Below are 20689 nucleotides of genomic sequence, written 5' to 3'. Positions count from 1 at the left end.
TCCCTATGGTAAACCACTGGTCACAGGCTTCCACTCGCAAATTGCCCTGGATCCTATGGGCTGTTACCTTCTTAACCAATCTCCCATGCGGGACCTTATCAAAAGCCTTACTGAAGTCCACGTAGACACCATCAATTGCTTTACCCTCATCTACACACCTAGTCACCTCCTCAAAAAATTCAATCTAGTTAGACACGATCTCCCCTGACAAAGGCATGCTGACTATCCCTGATTCATCCCTGCCTCTGCAAGTGGAGATTAATCCTGTCCCTCAGAATTCTTTCCAATAGTTTCCCTACCACTGATGTTAGACTCAACGGCCTGTAATTACCTGCTTCATCCCTACTACCCTTCTTGAATAATGGTACCACATTCGCTGTCCTCCAATCCTCAGGTACCTCTCCTGTGGCCAGAGAGGATTTGAAAATTTGTGTCAGAGCCCCTGCTATCTCCTCCCTTGCCTCACATAACAGCCTGGGATACATCTCATCTGGGCCTGGAGATTTTATCCACTTTCAAGCCTGCTAAAACAGCTAATATTTCCTCCTTTTCAATGCTGATATGTTCAAGTATATCACAGTCCCCCTCCCTGATCTCTGCACCTACATCGTCAAGAACAAAGAACAGTACAGCACAGGAACAGGCCATTCGGCCCTCCAAGCCTGCGCCGATCTTGATGCCTGCCTAAACTAAAACCTTCTGCACTTCCGGGGTCCGTATCCCTCTATTGCCATCCTATTCATGTATTTGTCAAGATGCCTCTTAAACGTCTCTATGGTACCTGCTTCCACCACCTCCCCCGGCAACAAGTTCCAGGCACTCACCACCCTCTGTGTAAAGAACTTGCCTCGCACATCCCCTCTAAACTTTGCCCCTCTCACCTTAAACCAATGTCCCCTAGTAACTGACTTTTCCACCCTGGGAAAAAGCTTCTTACTATCCACTCTGTCCATGCCGCTTATAACTTTGTAAACCTCTATCATGTCGCCCCTCCACCTCCGTCATTCCAGTGAAAACAATTCGAGTTTATCCAACCTCTCCTCATAGCTAATGCCCTCCAGACTAGGCAACATCCTGATAAACCTCTTCTGTACCCTCACCAAAGCCTCCACGTCCTTCTGGTAGTGTGGCGACCAGAATTGCACGCAATATTCTAAGTGTGGCCTAACTAAAGTTCTGTACAGCTGCAGCATGACTTGCCAATTTTTATGCTCTATGCCCTGACCGATGAAGGCAAGCATGCCGTATGCCTTCTTGACTACCTTATCCACCTGTGTTGCCACTTTCAGTAACCTGTGGACCTGTACGCCCAGATCTCTCTGCCTGTCCATACTCCTAAGGGTGCTGCCATTTACTGTATACTTCCCACCTGCATTAGACCTTCCAAAATGCATTACCTCACATTTGTCCGGATTAAACTCCATCTGCCATTTCTCCGCCCAAGTCTCCAACCGTTCTATATCCTGCTGTATCCTCTGGCAATCCTCATCACTGTCCGCAACTCCACCAACCTTTGTGTCGTCCGCAAACTTACTAATCAGACCAGCTACATTTTCCTCCAAATCATTTATATATACAACAAACAGCAAAGGTCCCAGCACTGATACCTGCGGAACACCACTAGTCACATCCCTCCATTCAGAAAAGCACCCTCTGTCTTCTATGACCGAGCCAGTTCTGTATCCATCTTGCCAGCTCACCTCTGATCCCATGTGACTTCACCTTTTGTACCAGTCTGCCATGAGGGACCTTGTCAAAGGCTTTACCGACGTCCATATAGATAACATCCACTGCCCTTCCTTCATCAATCATCTTCGTCCTTCTCCATAGTGAACGCAGATGAAAAGTAATCATTTAAAACCTCACCTATGTCCTCCGGCTCCACACACAGATTGCCACTTTGGTCCCTAATGGGTCCTACTCTTTCCCTGGTTATTCTCATGCCCTTAATATCCTTACAAAACGCCTTAGGATTTTCCTTTATCTTGCCTGCCAGTGTTTTTTCATGTCCCCTCTTTGCTCTCCTAATTACATTTTTAAGTACCCCCCCTACACTTTCTATACTCCTCTAGTACCTCTGTTGTTTTCAGTGCTCTGAATCTGCCATAAGCCTCCTTTTTTTTCCTGATCCAATCCTCTATATCCCTTGACATCCAGGGTTCCCTGGACTTGTTGATCCTACCCTTCACCTTAACGGGTACATGTTGGCTCTGAACTCTCACTGTTTCCTCTTTGAATGACTCCCACTGGTCTGATGTAGACTTTCCTACAAGTAGCTGCTTCCAGTCCACTTTGGTCCAGATCCTGTTTTATCATATTAAAATCAGCCTTCCCCCAATTCAGTACCTTTATTTCTGGTCCATCTTTGTCCTTTTCCATAACTACCTTAAATTTTACAGAGTTATGGTCACTATCCCCGAAATTCTCCCCCACTGACACATCTGCCACTTGTCCGGCTTCATTCCCTAGGATTAAGTCCAGTACTGCCCCTTCTCTTGTAGGACTTTCTACATACTGGCTCAAAAAGCGCTCCTGTATGCATTTTAAGAATTTCGCCCCCTTTAAGCCTTTTGCACTAAGACTACCAGTTGATATTGGGGAAGTTGAAATCCCCTACTATTATTACCCTATTATTTTTACACTTCTCTGAGATTTGCCTACATATCTGCTCCTCCATCTCTCCCTGACTGTTTGGAGGCCTGTAGTACAGTCCCAGCCAAGTGATTGCCCCCTTTTTGTTTTTAAATTCTCCCCATCTGAGGAACCTTCTAAGATATCATCCCTCCTTATTGCAGTAATTGGAGTTTAAAGTTGCAAATTAATTGGACTTCTGAACAGCTTGAGATTTGATGCTTTAATATTATTGGTCTATCTACTTTATGGTAGTTCTCTGCATCTTCAGACCATCACTTAAAAACATGGAAAAGTATTGTGTTCGTGTGATCAAGTAACAGTCAACCAGTAATACAAACTCTACATAAATCCTCCATGTAAACCTTCCCAACTATATTCACAGCCACCTTGACTGTGGTATTTCCTATGACTTCTACTCTAGTGGTCTCAATCCAACATGGCCATCTCCAACCACTTCCTTGTATTCCTCAGCACCCACTCCCCCATGCTTTTTCAATCTCACTTTCTTCTGCATCCACTACTGGAAAAACTCTTTCCCAAGTCATTTACAACTGCACTCTTAGATGCTACTGCGTTTTCTTTGGTTCTCCATTTGCCATGACACATGCACAACTATTAATATGCTGAACCACTCCATAACCTCCACCTTCAAAACCTTTATCCCCAGTAAAAGCTTCAGTGTTCCCAAATCCCTATCATTTCACCCACTTGCTCACTCATGCATTTGCTCACTCAAGTTCAAGGAATGCAAACAGGAGTGTACCTGATACATTCTAAGCCAGCTGGATTATTTCACCAGTTAGCACACTGTCGTTTCACCCGTTGCAACCTAACTGGATGAGATTGCTCTTTCTCTGATAGTTCTACGGGTCATGTTTGAGACAGGTTTGGCCAACGTCAATGTACTGCTTAGATTTGTTCTGAGTCTGTATCCACTATGATTAATGTGACACATTTCTCTCAATCCATGACTATAAAGATAACTGATGTCAATATATAAAGATGACTGACCTAATATCTCCTTATGTGGCTCGATGTCAAATTTTATTTGATGATGCTTGCAAAGTGCCTTGGGACATTTGTTACGACCGAGGCGCGAGGAGCGCACTGTTTTTCTAGTTCCACTTCTCCACAGGTTACAACATATATTTCATTTTTTTTCCAGTTACTGATACTGTCGGTCATTGATTCTATTTTTATCCTGGAATAAAATACACCAAACACATTTCTTTAATAAACAGCAAATTATCAGTTTATTATAAAACGAGTCTTAATCAGTAATGAAGCAAAACATTAACACACAGATTTAAATATAAAAGTTCCCTTTTTACCTTAGCCCCTCACACATACACAAACACTGGTTAACCGAAAAGGGCAGCACAGTGGTTAGCACCGCAGCCTCACAGCTCCAACAACCCGGGTTCAATTCTGGGTACTGCCTGTGTGGAGTTTGCAAGTTCTCCCTGTGTCTGCGTGGGTTTCCTCCAGGTGCTCCGGTTTCCTCCCACATGCCAAAGACTTGCAGGTTGATAGGTAAATTGGCCATTATAAATTGCCCCTAGTATAGGTAGGTGATAGGGACAGGTGGCGATGTGGTAGGGATGTAGGATTAGTATAAATGGGTGGTTGATGGTCGGCACAGACTCAGTGGGCCAAAGGGCCTGTTTCAGTGCTGTATTTCTAAACTAAACTAAAAGATTTACTCTTTAGAGTTCTATTACAAAAAGAAACAGACAAAAAGAATACTTTGGCCAAATACTTGCAAGTTTTTGAAGAAAAAAAGAGAAGATATGGAAAGATGTCAGATGTCCTTTGGTTTGGTTGGGTGTCCCAAATGTGCGTAGACAGCTGTCACTGGGATCTTCCTAGAACAGTTTCTTGTCTGGTGACATTGACAATCAGTTTGGGCAGGCTTTCCAGGAAAAATGCAGCAACAGTTTCATTCTATTTCTTACACTTGCTTTTCAGAGCTTCTCAAAGATGAAAAAACTGGCAGGCTTTTCAAAGACCTGGAATAGACTGAGTTGGGGTTTGTTCCCTTGGCAAGTTTTCTCCAACTGTCTTTTTAACAAGAGTCAAGCCTCCTGACCCATATAAATCTTGACCTGTCACTTCTTTGTAAACGTCTTTCCCCAAGTCAAAAAAAACCCCTGCTGGGTAATTATCTGAAGACAGGTGGCTTCCAGTAAGACTTGTTGTTAGCATTCCCTGATTCTTCCAGTAACTGTTGTTTACAGGCTCAGTCCAAAAGACCTTCTGATGATCTCTTTTTTTAAAAAAAACACAAAAGTTCCAGTATCTATGGAATCCTTTTCAGTTTCAAAACCCAAGTCCTCAAAAAAATTAGTTAAAAAAAGGATGCATTCGTAACACATTTTATTGTGTTCAAAGTGCTATATAAAGTCAAGTTGTTTGTGTGAAAAGTAGAAAAAAGCATGCTGGTTAAGCATGGTGTTCAAGAAAGGTCAAATGAAAATTAGAAAGATAATCAGTTTGGGTGGAGCTAAGGAACAGCAAGGGGCAGCAAACGGTGTGAGTTATTTATAGGCCACCAAACTGCAGTGGTAATGTTGGGCACGGTATAAATCAGGAAATTAGAGCTGCATGTAGCATGGGCAATGCAATAATAATGGGCAACTTCAATTAGCATATAGATTGGGCAAATCTAATTAGCACTAATGCTGTGGAGGATGAATTCCTGGAGTGCATACAAGATGGGTTTCTGGAGCAGTACGTTGAAGAACCAACTAGGGATCGGGCTATTATAGATTTAGTATTATGCAATGAGAAAGGGCTAATTAACAACCTTGCTGTAAAGGAGCCATTAGGAAATAGTGACCACAATATGATAGAATTCTACATTAAGTTTGAAAGAGATATAGTTTATTCTGAAACTAGGGTCTTAAATCTGATCAAAGGAAACTGAGGGTATGAGTGGCACGTTGGCTATGGTGGATTGGCAAATACATTAGAAAATTTGACAGTAGACAGGCAACGGCTAGTATTTAAAGAAGCATTACATGGTTTACAACAAATATCCATTCCACTAAGACACACAAACCCAACAATCAACCATGGCTTACAAAAGAAGTTAAGGATTGCATAAGGTTAAAGGTCGTCAGAAAAAGTGGTAAGTCTGAGGATTGGGAGCAATTTAGAGTCCAAAAAAGGAGGACCAAGAAACTGATAAAGGGAAAAGAGATTATGAATCTAAACTAGCTAGAAATATAAAGGCGGACTGTAAAAGCTTCTTTTAGGTATGTGAAAAGGAAACTATTAGCAAGGATGAATGTGGGTCCATTGAAGGCGGAGACAGGAGAGTTTGTGGTGGAGAATGAGGAAATGGGGGAAGAGACTAAAGAACTACTTCGTGTATGTCTTCATGGAGGAAGGCACAAAAAATCTCCCAGAAATACTAGGGAACCAAGGGACCTGAGAGTAATTAATATCAATAAAGAGGTAGTACTCAAAAATTAATTGGATTGAACGTTGATAAATCCCCTGGACCAGATGAGCTACATCCCAAGGTATTGAAGGAGGTGGCTGTAGAGATAGATGCATTGGTGGTTATCTTTCAGAATTATATAGATTCTTGAAGGGTTCCTGCAGACTGCAAAGTAACAAATGTAACCCCACTATTTAAGATGGGAGCAAGGGAGAAAACTCAGAACTACAGACCTGTTAGTTTGATGTCAGTAGTAGGGAAAATGTTAGAATCTTTTATAAAGAATGAGATAACTGGACACTTGGAAAATATTGATATGATTGGGCAGAGTCAACATGAATTTGTGAAAGGGAAATCATGTTTGACAAACCTGTTGGAGTTTTTTGAGGGTGTTACTTGTAGCATAGATAAAGGAGAGCCAGCGGATGTGGTGTATTTGGATTTACAGAAGGCTTTTGATAAGGTCCCACACAGGAGGTTAGTAAACAAAATTTAGAGCACGTGGGATTGGGGGTAATATACTGCAATGGATTGGGAATTGGTTAACAGACAGAAAGCAAAGAGTAGGAATAAATGGGTCATTCTCAGGATGGCAGGCTTATTGCTAGTGGGGTACTGCAAATATCAGTTCTTGGGCCACAGCTGTTTACAATCTATATAAATGACTTGGATGTGGGGACCAATTGTAACTTCCAAATTTGCAGATGACACAAAACTAGGAGGGAGTTCAAGTTGTGAGGAGGATGCAAGGAGGCTTCAAGGGGATTGGGAACCGGCTAAGTGAATGGGCAAGAACATGGCAGATGGAAGATAATGTGAATAAGTGTGAAGTGATCCACTTTGGTAGAAAAACCAAAAAGGCAGAGTATTTCTTAAATGGCAAGAGCTTGGGAAGTGTTGATGTCCAAAGAGACCTGGGTGTCCTTGTTCATGAGTCCCTAAAAACTAGTATGCAGATGCAGCAAGCAATTAAGAAGGCAAACGGTATGTTGGCCTTCATTGCAAGGGGGTTTGAGTACAGCAGTAAAGATGTACTGCTTCAGTTGTATAAAGCATTGGTGACACCACACCTGGAGTATTGTGTACAGTTTTGGTCTCCTTATCTAAGGAAGGATATACTTGCCATAGAGGGAGTGCAGTGGAGGTTCACCAGACTAATCCCTGGGATGACGGGATTATTTTATGAGGAGAGATTGCAGAAATTGGGCTTGTATTCTCTAGAATTTTGAAGAATCGGGGGTGATCTCATTGAAACTTTAAAAATTCTTACAGGCTGGATGTGGATAGGATGTTTCCTCTGACTGGTGAGTCTAGAACAAGGGGACGCTGTCTTAGAATAAGGGGCAGGCCATTTAAGACTGAGATGAGGAGGAATTTCTTTACTCAGGGTGGTGAATCTGTAGAATTCTCTATCCCAGAGGGTTGTGGACGCTCAATCATTGAACATGTTCAAGACAGAAAATGATGAATACATCAAGAAAGACGTCAGGGGGTATGGGGATAGTGGGGAAAAATGGCATAGAGGTAGATGATCATCCATGATCTGCTTGAATAGCGGAGTAGGCTCAATGGACCAAATGGCCTACTCCTGCTCCTATTTCCTATAATAAACACTTGATGCTTTAATAAATGGTTTGAACTGTGTCCTTGTGAGTATACTAATAAGATGTCACAAGACTTATTGCTGTGAAGCCCAGGCATAGTAGAATTTAGTGAAAACAATATAAGCACATACAGAATGTTTAAGTATCTGCCATGCCTTCATCTTCTGCAATTAATATTTTGTAGACGGCCAGGTGGAAGGTAACATCCAAGGAAGCTCTGCAGAGGATTAGTGAATATTCAGAAGCTGCCATCACTATTAGGGGCACTTACTTTCCTCCAGGGAAAGAGCCCAAAGAGGGCGAGCGGAAAATCTACCTTGCGATAGAAAGTAAGCATTGATGAATTTATTTAAAGTGCTACTTGCAAAAATGTTGCTTTAGGCATCAAGCCGAGAAACTGCAGCATTTGCTGCCTTATTTAATAGTGGAATTTGAGCACAACATGCACTACTGCCTCCTGAAGCTTGACCAAAACCTTATTTACACATTTTATATTTACATTACCATCTAATTCTAGAATGTACCATTAAGAAGTACAATACAGGCTTCAACTTTGACTTTTGTGCTGTTAATTTTTATGAACTACTGTGTTAATATGCATTCATTCTTTTTAACATATTTTCCTGCCATTTAACAGGTGCCAGTGAGCTGGCTGTTCAGAAAGCTAAAGCTGAGATTACAAGACTTATTAAAGAAGAACTCATTAGACTGGTAAGAAGCTTAATGGAAATATTCTCTGAAACCCATTCCTTCCACCCAGTATTGATAAAAATCACTTTCAGTAAAATAATCCTTTGAGAGAGTTAAAATCCTGTTTCTGAAGTCTATCCTTTTTTTAAACAATAAACATTGACTAAATTAATATTATGTTTCACTGTTATTGATTGGAGCTGTTCGGTAGGGAAATATTCAGCATTTTGAGATCAAAGGGACAGAGAAATACTGAACATGGAAACAGGCTGCTTTACCCAACCAGTCTGTGTCAGTATTTATCCTCCACACAAGAAATTACTTCTAATCACATGTACCCATCTTTCCCTATATCCTTTAAACCCCTTTTCCTTCATCCAGCTATCCAACTTAATCTTAAGTGTTGGCCTACTTTGCCATCTCAACCACTAATCCTGAAAGTGAATTCCACAGCCTTGCAACCCTGTGTAAAGAAGTTTCTCTGCCCTCTGTTCTAAATCTCTTGCATTTACTCTTATATCCATGGCCTCTTGTTCTTGACCCCTCAACTATTCATACAGTCCACTTTTATCTGCCCTGCCTCATCCTCTCATAATTTTAAACATTTTTGTCAACACTTCTATCAGAATGCTCTACCATCTGTGTTCTTCTAAAGAAAACCACCCAATTTTTCAATTTGTATTTACATTTCCTCATACCAGGCAGCATCCTAGTGAATCTGAGCCCAGTACTCCAACTAAGGTTATAGTAAGGTTTTATGTAGGCTTGTCATTACCTCATGGATTTTATATTCTATGCCTCTTTTAAGAAAACCTAAAATTCCATTAGATTTTTACAGCTTTATCAACCTGAGGGGCTTTCTTTAATGTTCTGTCAACCTATACCCCAAATCCCTCTGCTCTTCCATTCAGAATAGGCATTATTTTGTTTTAACCAAATGGTTTAACACACTTGATGAAACTGAAATCAATAACACATTTTAGCCCATTCTCTCCCCCCACCGCCCCCCAACCCCCCTCACATCCAACCCTTCCATCTTCCTCTTAGTAAAATCCCTTTGCAGTTTCCTTTGGTCCTCTTAAAAACAAAAATAACTGTGCTCTTTTTAGGCATAATCTGCATTTTTCAATTACACTCCCTCATCTAAATTATTGATATGCGCAATGAACGGAAGTGGCCGCAAAACAGAACCCTATGGGACACCACTCTGAAACACTGTCATTAACTCCTACTCTCTACTTTCTCCCTTGAACCAGTTTTTATTCCACTTTGCTATTCTCTCCCTAATTCCATCTGCCTTAAGCTTCTCTATCCTATCCTGTGACACCTTGACGAAGGCTTTCCTTACAGTCCATGTACAAGTAGCCAGTGCATTTCCCTCATTTATCATGTTTTTTACCTCAGTTAAATTCTGAGGTTTGTTAAGCCCTTTTTAAAATCAATGCTGGTTACTTCCAACTATTTCCTCTTTATCTAGATACATGATAATTTCATCCTTTATTAAAGACACTAAAGATTTTTTTTACTAAAGATGTGCTAACTGGTTTTTAATTACCTAGATCAGTGCTGACTCCCTTTTTAAAAATGGGTACTAGTACGTTGATCCCTCTCCAGCTCACATCCACACTCAAAGCCCTAAAATATAATTTTGAGGGCCTCTGAAATTTCTTCCCTCATTTCCATCAGGTCCTTGAATGTATCCTACTGGGCCCACAGCCCTTTGCCTTTCTTTAGCTTAACTAAATTACACTCCCTCATCTAAATTACTGATATGCGCAGTGAACAGAAGTGGCCGCAAAACTGAACCCTATGGGACACCACTCTGAAACACTGTCATTAACTGTTTTATCTGTCATGATATTGCTCATTTTTCTCTTAGCCACTTCAGGATTCGCCTGAATTTTCTTTTGTAAAGATCAGCGCCATTTTTCGAATGTCTACAAATTGACAATCCTCTCCTCTCAGAGATCTCACCTCACTTTCAACAGTTTTATTTTTTACTGATATTATGAAAGTGAAATACTTTGGATTTTTAAAAAACTTTTTTCTCATACTTCCTTTTAGCTTTCCTTATCTTGCTCTTAATCTTTTATTTTCTCGAATTCTCGTTTAGTTTTTTTAATCATTATAGTCCCAATAAGCCCTCTTCAATTTTAATTGGTTTCTAACCTCTGTATTTATGGCATTCTAAAAGTACTAGTCATTTTCTTTTATTAGAATATACTTATTCTGCATTTTACAAAAGGAAATCACATTGTTGCTGTACAGTCCCTTGGGAGAAGAGGGAAGTAAATTGGTAACAAAAAAGATCCCTATGTTTAATTTATCCCCTAGGCTTCTAAGTGCACTGTTTAGTTTAGATTGTCCAACTTTGCTGAGGGAAAATACTTTAATCTTCCTTGGGTTAATGAAAAAATAAAAATTGATATTTAAATAGTGGAAATAACCTATGTTGCAATGGGTGTACAGCCTTGGTGACCTTTGCATCTTGACCATAGGAAAAACAAATGCATTCAACCCTGGTAAGGATATGCTTTTCACAAACTATCTTTTCATCTTGGGTTAAATAAAGAGATTAATCATTTACTGACACCTAACTGCTAGATTCCTTGGGCCCAAAATTTCTGCATTGCTACTGAAAATATGGGCAAGGTTCTATCCGCTGACTGCCCAGGCCAATGAGAGAGACCCCTGCCAAGTTGTCAGAAGGAAACCCAAGTGCTCCAATAGGGAGAGCCTGAGGGCATTAATGAGACCAGAGATATAGGGGAAAAATTTCTTTCCCAGAGGAAATCACAGGAAATGTAGTCCATCCCTCTGGTGCCAATTACCTTTGCTCCTTTGCATTTTTGAGGCCTTTACGAGGCTCTTAATGGAACCCACACTTCTCAGCGGGCATAGTTCTATTGGGCTTAAGAGGATGAGCTGCACGGAACTCCTGGGATAGTCTCTGAATATCTCCACACACACTCCCAGCCATGCTGCTGGGGCATAGCGGGCCACCTCCCAGATCAGGATTTTTAACAATTGGTTCCACCTCAATTCTGGCAATTTCTCTTCCCGCCTCTCTTTGCTAGCAGGAGAATTGTCCAATTTCAAGCCTCCCCAAACCTAGGAATTTCAGGCTCCTGATGATGTGGACTGGAGTCTGTTTCTATTGCTTTAAAAATTGTGTTGGATGTTCTAGCAAATGCACACACACTCTTCAAACTGCATGTAGCTGACAATTGAGGGAATTCGTCTTATTCCTTGCCAAGTCTTCTCTTGTTACTTTGAGTGTCTTGAAGTGGGGACCAGGTTTGGAGATTATTAAAAGCCGGCCTGTTAACAACTTAAATGTTTATGTTCCAAAAGAGTTTGTAACAGGAAAGGGTAGATAATTCGGTACAATGCACACCTCTTGCTATAAGATGCTGTAAAAGGTAACCATTAGCAGTGTTTTATTGGTGGTTGTGCATTTATGTAGTAACTATATTATTAAACATTTATTTTTCTTGCAGCAAAATTCATACCAGCCAACCAACCGTGGACGATACAAGGTTTTGTAGGAGACCTGTGAAATGTATGTCATGTGTCTACAAGTCAATTTTGAAGGTAGTCCATTATTGTGGGTTAATTGATTTATTTTATTCTCTCTATAATGTTAAAATTACAGATGCATTTGAAAATATTTTTTAACCATTCTACAGAATCTGTAGAATCCATCTTGTGAATTTCTGGAAACTGTGTATTACAGTAATAGAGATAAGTTTCTGTTAAACTTTTACTACATCCAACTTATTGTATGTGAACAAAACGTACTCATGCTCTTCAAGTGTAAAAATGTTGTCTTTTGTATGCTGGGATACAGAAATGTCACAAAAGTCAAATAAAATGAACATTATCTTTAATTTCATGGCTTCCTTTATTGAATCACCAAACTTAGAATATTTGTGTGAAGAAATACTAGCGAAAATCGTATGCCACTGAGCATTTTATTCTGATTTTACTTGGCTTAAAATAACAATAAAAGTGGCTCATTATAATGCTGCTTCATTTTCATTTCTGCATGCAGAGTCAATTTTTTTGAATATAAATCTATTTCATTTGGGTAAAAAAAACTTACATTTATAAAGCATCTTTCATATACTCAGGGATCCAAGCCCTTTATAGCCCTGTAGGCAAACATATAGCCCATATGTATGCACCTGGCTCCACAGACAGCAATGGAATTAATTTCTAGTTAATCTGTTCTTTTGGTGTTGGTTGAAGCATACAGATTGATCAGGATACCAGAAGAATTTCCTGCTCAGCTTGGAAAAAAGTGTCATGGGATCTTTCATGTCCACCTGAAAAGGCAGACAAGGCCTTGGTTTAACAACTGATCTGAAAGACAACATCCTCTGTATATTGCACAGAAACAGATTTCAGACCCCCTCTAAAGCTTTTGTAAGGCTGCATGCCTTCCTACCAGGGGATACAACCTCAGTCTGATCAGCCAAGGAGAAACCTCTTTTGGAAGTCGTAGAATTGGGAAATGGGGAACAAATCATACATAAAGATTACAACTTCCACTTGCGTTTATCTAGCATTTCTCATGTGAGTGTCCAAAGCACTTTACAGGAGGACGCATTGAGCAAGAAGAAAAGCTAGAGGAGCTGACCAAAACATAGTCAATGTTTTATGGAGACATTGGAAGAAACAAGAGATTTAATAAGGTAAAGAATTTTAAGGAGATAATTCCATATGAGTGCAGAGACTGTAGCACTGGTTGTGGCATTTCCTTGCCTAAAAAACATTAGTGAACTAGTTGGGATTTTATGACAATCTGAAAACTTCATTGATACTAGCTTTTTATTCAAGATTTATTTAATTAATTGAATTTAAATTCACAAACTGCCATGGTGGGATTTGAATGCACATCTCTGGATTATTAGTTGAGGGCTCTGGATTACTAGTCCAGTAACATAATCACCATGTTACCTCACATAGTCTGTGACACCAGACCCACAGCAATGTGGTTGTGTCTTAATTGTTCTCTGAAATGGCTTAGCAAGCTACTCAGTTGTATAAAACCACCACATTAAGGTACAATAAGACTAAATGTATACCAAATAGAGCAGTGTTCCTAATACCGACCACTGGGGAATGCCACTGTATACTTCCCTCCAGTTTGACAAACAATATTCAACATTACTGTCTGCTTTCTGTCAGCCAATTTTATATCTACGCTGCCACTGTCCCTTCAGTCTCATGGGCTTTAATTTTGCGAACAAGTCTTATGTGATACTCTATCAAACTCCATTTGAAAGTCCATATACACAACAGAATGGGTCAAAATCCTGGAACTCCCTCCCTCACAGCACTGTGGGTGTACCTACGCCACATGGATTGCAGCAGTTCGAGGGAAGCTCACCAGCACCTTCTCAAGGGCATTTAGGGATGGCAATAAATGCTGGTCTAGCCAGCAACACTCACACCAAGGACGAATATCTGACATGTCAACTGTGGATGTTAAATGGATAACAGTATCCAGAAACTAGATCATAGAGTCATAACAGCACAGAAGGAGGCCCTTTGGTTTCTCAAGTCCATGCCGGCTTTACAGAGCAATCCAATCAGTCCCTTTCCCCGGCTCTATCCCCATAGTTCTGTATTTCCCTCGTGCCCATTTAAAAATCTTTCATCATCTCCGCTACCATTACTCGTAAGCAGCAAGTTTCAGGTCATTATCACTCACTGCGTAAAAAACTTCGACCTCACATCCCCCTGCAACTCTTGCCCAAAACCTAAATCTGTGTAATCTGGTAATTGCCAATGGCCTTGTATTTGGAAGTTCTTTTTTCCTCCTGCAGCTCAATATTCTAGTTTACTGCATTCATGCTTCTATCTGAACACCTTTGCGCTCATGGTCTCTACTTTGACCAGTTACAGATATTTCTCCGTTTCCTAACTGCCTCCCCCACTGAGAGTCTTGCTGAAACATTGATACTAAACTGACATCAGAATTGGAATCCTTTCTGTGATTTAGCTTTCTTATCATGGATACCTATTACAACACATCTTTTACTTTAGCACCATGGGCTTAACATTTGTAAGCACCTGAGAGTTCCCTCATAAATTGGGATGTATGTAAAATCAAACAACATTGCCTAGATTCTATGACAAATGATAGATAAATTTATCTTAAATAATTAGTAGTCTTAATAAATAAGTAAAAAATGATCTGGCTCAGTGTATAAACAAGCAAGCGTTAAATAAATAATTGATCCAGTTGAGAAAAGCAAAATAAATAATTACTCAATGTACGATTCACCAAAAAGTTGTTTCTTTGGTATGGATGACCACCAGTTGACCTAATTACTTTGAGTGAAAGCAAGCAAAATCCTTGGGTCCTTGCATGGCTTCTCCCCATCGACACTGATCTTCAAAGAGAACTATGAAAACTAAGACAGAGGGAGCCTAGAAATCCCTGTGACTCAATGCTAGTTACAAAAACTATGGTTTTTCAGTCCTGCTTGATCTTTTGGGGATTTCATTAGCTCGCAGATAATTGTTATATTTCCTTTTCATGTGCCTGTGTTTGAGGCAGCCCTTCTAAAGTCCTGCATCTTTTGTGAAAGTAACCAGTAAAGTTCTTGCCATCCTACAGTTCATTGCTCTAGCAAACTTAAATTCTATTCACGTGATATTATTGTAATGTGATCACTTAAGCTGCAGTGGCTGCAACAAATTACAAAATCATTTTTAATGAAAAAAGTCCATCAGCCCACTTAATTTCAACAACAATTTGCATTTATATAGTGCCTTCAACATTGGAAAATGTTCCAAGGTGCTTCACAGTGGCATAGTCTGTCAAAATTGTCATAGTCAATGGGTGACTAAAAGCTTGGTCAAAGAGGTAGGTGTTCAGGGTGTTAAAGGAGGATGGAGAGGTTTAGGGAGGGAATCTAAAGTTCAGGGTCTAGACAGCCAAAGGCACAACCATCGATGATGGGACGAAGGGAGTGGGGGATGCACAAGGCCAGAGTTAGAGGAATTCAAAGTTCTAAGAGGGTTTTAGGGCTGGAGGAGGTTACAGAGATAGGGGTGAGGACATGGAGGGATTTGAACACAAGGATAAGAATTTTAAAATCAAGACTCTAGACAGAGTAGATAGAGAGAAACTGTTCCCTTTGGTTGAAGGGTAGAGAACCATGGTTGGCATCCTTACATCTACGAAAGTTGATGGAGATGAGGGTAGAGAACCAGAGGACATTGATTTAAGGTTGTTGGCAAAAGACTCAATGACAATATGGGGAAAGATTTTTTACGCAGCAAGTGTTTCAGATCTGCAAAGCACTACTTGAGAGTGTGGTGGAGGCAGATGGAATCATGGCTTTCAAAAGGGGATTCGATAAGCACCTGAAGAGAAACAATTTGTAGGACTACGGGGAAAGGGTGAGGGAGTGGGATTAGATGAGTTGCTCTTGCTGAGAGCCGACATGGACATAATGGGGCGAATGTCTTCCCTCTGTGCTGTAACCATTCTATGATCCTATGAAGACTGTTGGTGGACTGGGAATCAATATAGGCCAGTGGGCAGAGATGATGATTGAGCTGGACTTGGTACAGGTTAGGTTACAGGCAGAAGAATTTTGGATAAACTCACCTTTATTCAAGAAGGTGGTTGGGGGGTGTGAGGGAAGCGACAGAAAGCAGGAAACTATAGGTCAGCCTAACATCTGTTATTGGGAAAATGCTGGAATCCATTATTAAGGAAGTACTAGCAGGACATTTAGAAAATCATAATGCAGTCAAGCAGAATCAACATGGTTTTATGAAAGGGAAATCATGTTTGACAAATTTATTACAGTCCTTTGAGCAGGGTTGGTAAAGGGGAACCAGTAGATGTAGTGTATTTGGATTTCCAAAAGGCACTCGATAAGGTGTCACACAAGATAAGATAATGGTATTGAGGGTAATGAGCATAGATAGAGGATTGGCTAACTAACAGAAAACAGAAAGTCAGGATAAACGGGGCATCTTCAGGTTGGAAAAACTGCAACTAGTGGAGTGCCACAGGAATCAGTGCTAGGGCCACAAATATTTACGATCTATATTAATGACTTGGATGAAGGGACTGTGTGTATTGTAGCCAAACTTGCAGATGATACAAAGGTAGGTAGGAAAGCAAGTTATGAGGAGGATACAAAGTGTCTGCAAACAGATATAGATAGTTTAAATAAGTGAGAAAAAATTTGGCAGATGGAGTATAATGTGGGAAAATGTGAGGTTGCCCACTTTGGCTAGAAGAATAGAAAAGCATATTATTACTTACATGGAGAGAAACTGCAGATGGCGGTGGTACAGAGGGATCTGGGTGTCCTCTTACATGAATCACAAAAAGTTAGCATGCAGGTACAGCAAGTAATTAGGAAGGCAAATGGAATGTTGGTATTTATTGCAAGGAGGATGGAGTACAAAAGAAGGGAAGTCTTGCTCCAACAGGACATTGGTGAGACCGCACCTAGAGTACTGTGTACCGTTTCGGTCTCCTTAAGGAGGGATATACTTGCATTGGAAATAGTTCAGAGAAGGTTCACCAGGCTGATTCCTGGGATGACGGTGTTGTCTTATGAGAAAAGGTTGAGCAGGTTGGGCTTATACTCATTGGAGTTCAGAAGAATGAGAGGTAATCTTATTGAAACATAAAAGATTCTGAAGGGGCTTGATAGGGTAGATGCTGAGAGGATGTTTCCACTTATGGGGGAATCTAGAACTAAGGGGAACAGTTTCAAAATAAAGGGTCTCTCTTTTAAGATGGAGATGAGAAGGAATGAGAAAAGATGGAGATGAGAAGATCATTAATCTTTTGAATTCTCTTCCCCAGAGAGCAGTGGAGCCTGGGTCTTTGAACATATTCAAGGCTGAGTTAGACAGATTTTTGATTTACAAGGGAGTCAAGGGTTATGGGGAAGACAGGAAAGTGGAGTTAAGGCCAGAATCGGATCAGCCATGATCTTATTGAATGGCAGAGCAGGCTTGAGGGGCCAAATGGCCTACTCCTGCTCCTATTTATATGTTCTTATGTCTATGGAGGGTAGAACATGGGAAGACGGCCAAAAGAGCAACAGATGAGTTTAAGCAAGGGCAGAGACGGGTGATTTTATGGAAGTGGAAGTAGGTGGTCTTTGTGATGGAGAGGATATGGGGGTCAAAGCACAGCTCAGGATCAAATAAAATGTCGAGGCTGCAAACCATCTGGTTCAGCCTGAGACAATGGCCAGGGACTGGGATGGACTCTGTGTCAAGGGAAGTTTGCGACAGGGATCGAAGATGTCTTTGGTCTTCCCAGTGTTTAATTGGTGGATATCTCAATCTTTCCCTAAACAAAGCATTTTATGCTGCAAAGAAAGAAAGAACTGGTAAATACTGTCCATCAAATACTTTAATAAGTCCCCTTCCCCATTACTCCCAGGATGCTAAACTGTCCCGTTAACTCCCTAGTAATAATAATGGGAACTTATTCATTTTGGTTAAACTACAAAGTCACTGTACACATATGCTATGGATATTATAAAAACAAAATATTTGATAATGGCCAGCAGGGTCAGCATTCAGTAGGGGTTGGCATTAATGCTGGTATGGAATGGGTCACAAAGTCATTAATCAATGGGGTTAAGAAGAATGTCAGTGGGAACAGTTGCCATGGCGGCCATGAACAGAAAACTTGCAGCATGTCCACTGTTGCCCTGGAAATTTTACTAAAGATTGTGCCACAGAGCAATAGATGGAAAGAAAAGCTAGAAAGTCAAGTCAGATTTGCATTGGGGGCAGTGATTGACAGTGGCAAGCAACCAGAGTTGTGGCAAGTCAAAAACCAGCAGCATCCTAGGACAGGCTGTGAAGCATGGGGGGCAGTAGGAAGCAAGGGGCAACGTACCCATGAACGGGTTGCAGAGTGGAAATGAAAACCAGCAGAGCCTGGCAGCTAGCCACTGTGAAGGGGCAAGGATCAGTGGCACCTGGAAACTGGTCATGGAAGAAAGACAGGAACAGCAGGATAAGACTGCTGAGTGCAAGACAGGATCCCATGGTTGGGCCAAGAAGCAACCAGATAAAAGGCAGAAAGGAGGGTGTGGCCTTGGCAAGAACATGTTAGAACCATCCACCATTTTTAAAGTATATTGTATTTTTTAATACCTAGTTTTTTGTACAGAACTTATTTTATTGGAGGAGATATAATTAACATCAAGTTGGCACTGAAGCTAAAAGATCAGAAATTTAACCCACAACCCCATTCTGCCCAAAGTGAATAATCAGAGAGTGAATTGAATAACTAGGGCAGTTGACAGGATGTTAACCTAATAAGGGGGTGGTAAGGTGCACGTAAGAAAGAAAGGCTTGCATTTATATTGCACATTTCACAACCTCAGGACATCTCAATGAAGTACTTTTGAAGTGTAGTGACTATTGTAACGTAGGAAAGGTGGCAGCAAATAGCAAGCTCCATTTAACAGCAATGTGTTAATGACCAGATAATCTTCTTTATTGTGATGTTGATTAAGGGATAAATTTTGGTCATGACACCAGGGATAACTCCCCTGCTCTTTTGAAATACGTTCACCTGGAGCATCCACGAGGCAGAGAGTATCGTGGATAGCACGTGTAGAGAGGTGGTCACACCACAGGCTCAGACTCCACAGGCAGGAAGGGAATGGGTGACCACCAGGCAGAGCAAGAGGACTAGGCAGGCAGTTCAGGAATTTCCTGTGGCTATTCCCCTGCAAAAAAGAAAGACTGCTTTGGATACTGTTAGGGGGAATGGCCTCTCAGGGGAAAGCAGCAACAGCCCAATTCATTGCACCATGGTTGGCTCTGCTGCACAGGGGAGGAGTAAAAAGTGTGGGAATGCAATAGTTATAGGGGATTCAATTCTAAGGGGAATAGATAGGTGTTTCTGTGGCTGCAAAAGAGACTCCAGGATGGTATGTTGCCTCCCTGGTGCTCGGGTCAAGGTTGTCTCAGAGCGGTTACAGGACATTCTGAAGGGGGAGGGTGAACAGCCAGTGGTCGTGGTACACATTGGTACAACCGACATAAGTAAAACAAAGATGAGGTCCTAAAAGCAGAATATAGGGAGTTAGGAAGTAAGTTGAAAAGTAGGACCTCAAAGGTAATGATCTCAGGACTACTACCAATGCCACGTGCTAGTCAGAGTGGAAATAGTAGGATATATCGGATGAATACGTGACTGAAGAGATGGCGTGAGGGGGAGAGTTTTAGATTCCTGGGACATTGGGACCGGTTCTGGGGGAGGTGGGACCAGTACAAACCGGACGGGTTACACCTGGGCAGGACCGGGACTGATATCCTCGGGGGGATATTTGCTAGAGTGGTGGGGGAGGGTTTAAACTAAAATGCAAGGGGATGGGAACTTTTGCAAGGAGTCAGAGGAGGGGGGATCAAAGGCAAGAACAAAAGACAGTAAGGGGAATAAGAAAAGTGATAGGTAGAGAAATCAAGAGCCATAATCAAACAGGACCACAATAAAAAATAGTGGGAAGGGGACAAGTAATGTTAAAAAGACATGCCTTAAGGCTTTATGCCTTAATGCGTGGAGCATTCACAATAAAGTGGATAAATTAATCGTGCAAATAGATGTAAACGGGTATGATATAGTCAGGATTACGGAGACATCGCTGCAAGGTGACCAGGGATGGGAAATGAACATGCAGGGGTATTCAGTATTTAGGAAGGACAAACAAAAAGCAAAAGGCGGTGGAGTTGCATTGCTGGTTAAAGAGGAAATTAATGCAATAGTGAGGAAAGATATTAGCTCTGACGATGTGGAATCTGTAAGGGTAGAGCTGAGAAACACTAAGAGGAAAAAAACATTAGTGGGGGTTGTATATAGACCCCCAAACTGTAGTGATGATGTTGGGAATGGCATTAAACAGGAAATTAGAGATACAGGCGATAAAGGAACATCTGTAATTATGGGTGATTTTAATCTGCATATAGATTGGGCAAATCAAATTAGTCACAATACCGTAGAGGAGGAATTCTTGGAGTGTATACAGGATGGTTTTCTGGACCAATACGTTGAGGAACCAACTAGAGAACAGGCCATCCTAGACTGGGTATTGTGTAATAAGAGAGGAATAATTGATAATCTAGTGGTGCGAGACCCCTTGGGGATAAGCGACCATAATATGATAGAATTCTTCATCAAGATGACGTAATTGATTCTGAGACTAGATTCCTGAATCTTCGTAAAGGAAACTGCGAAGGTATGAGGTGTAAGTTGGCTATGACGGATTGGGAAATGTTACTTAAAGGGATGACAGTGGAT

The 20689-nt window shown here is 41.0% G+C and overlaps 1 protein-coding gene across 1 annotated transcript in view; it reads left to right on the top strand.

Annotated features, from left to right (window-relative positions):
- The window catches only part of ddx46 (DEAD (Asp-Glu-Ala-Asp) box polypeptide 46), a 99735-nt gene extending 87472 nt beyond the window's left edge, over positions 1-12263 (top strand). The window contains exons 22-24 of the mRNA XM_068043702.1: positions 7868-8012; positions 8321-8394; positions 11874-12263. Coding sequence (XP_067899803.1) covers positions 7868-8012; positions 8321-8394; positions 11874-11921 — 267 coding nt within the window. The 3' untranslated portion in view covers positions 11922-12263. The remainder of the gene's footprint in view (positions 1-7867; positions 8013-8320; positions 8395-11873) is intronic.
- Positions 12264-20689: the final 8426 nt, after the last annotated feature.

This window comes from Heterodontus francisci, chromosome 12 (assembly GCF_036365525.1).
Source record: "Heterodontus francisci isolate sHetFra1 chromosome 12, sHetFra1.hap1, whole genome shotgun sequence".
Classification (NCBI taxonomy): Eukaryota; Metazoa; Chordata; class Chondrichthyes; order Heterodontiformes; family Heterodontidae; genus Heterodontus; species Heterodontus francisci.
Note: the sequence above shows the minus strand (reverse complement) of the source record. Positions and strands in the feature narration are given on the sequence as shown.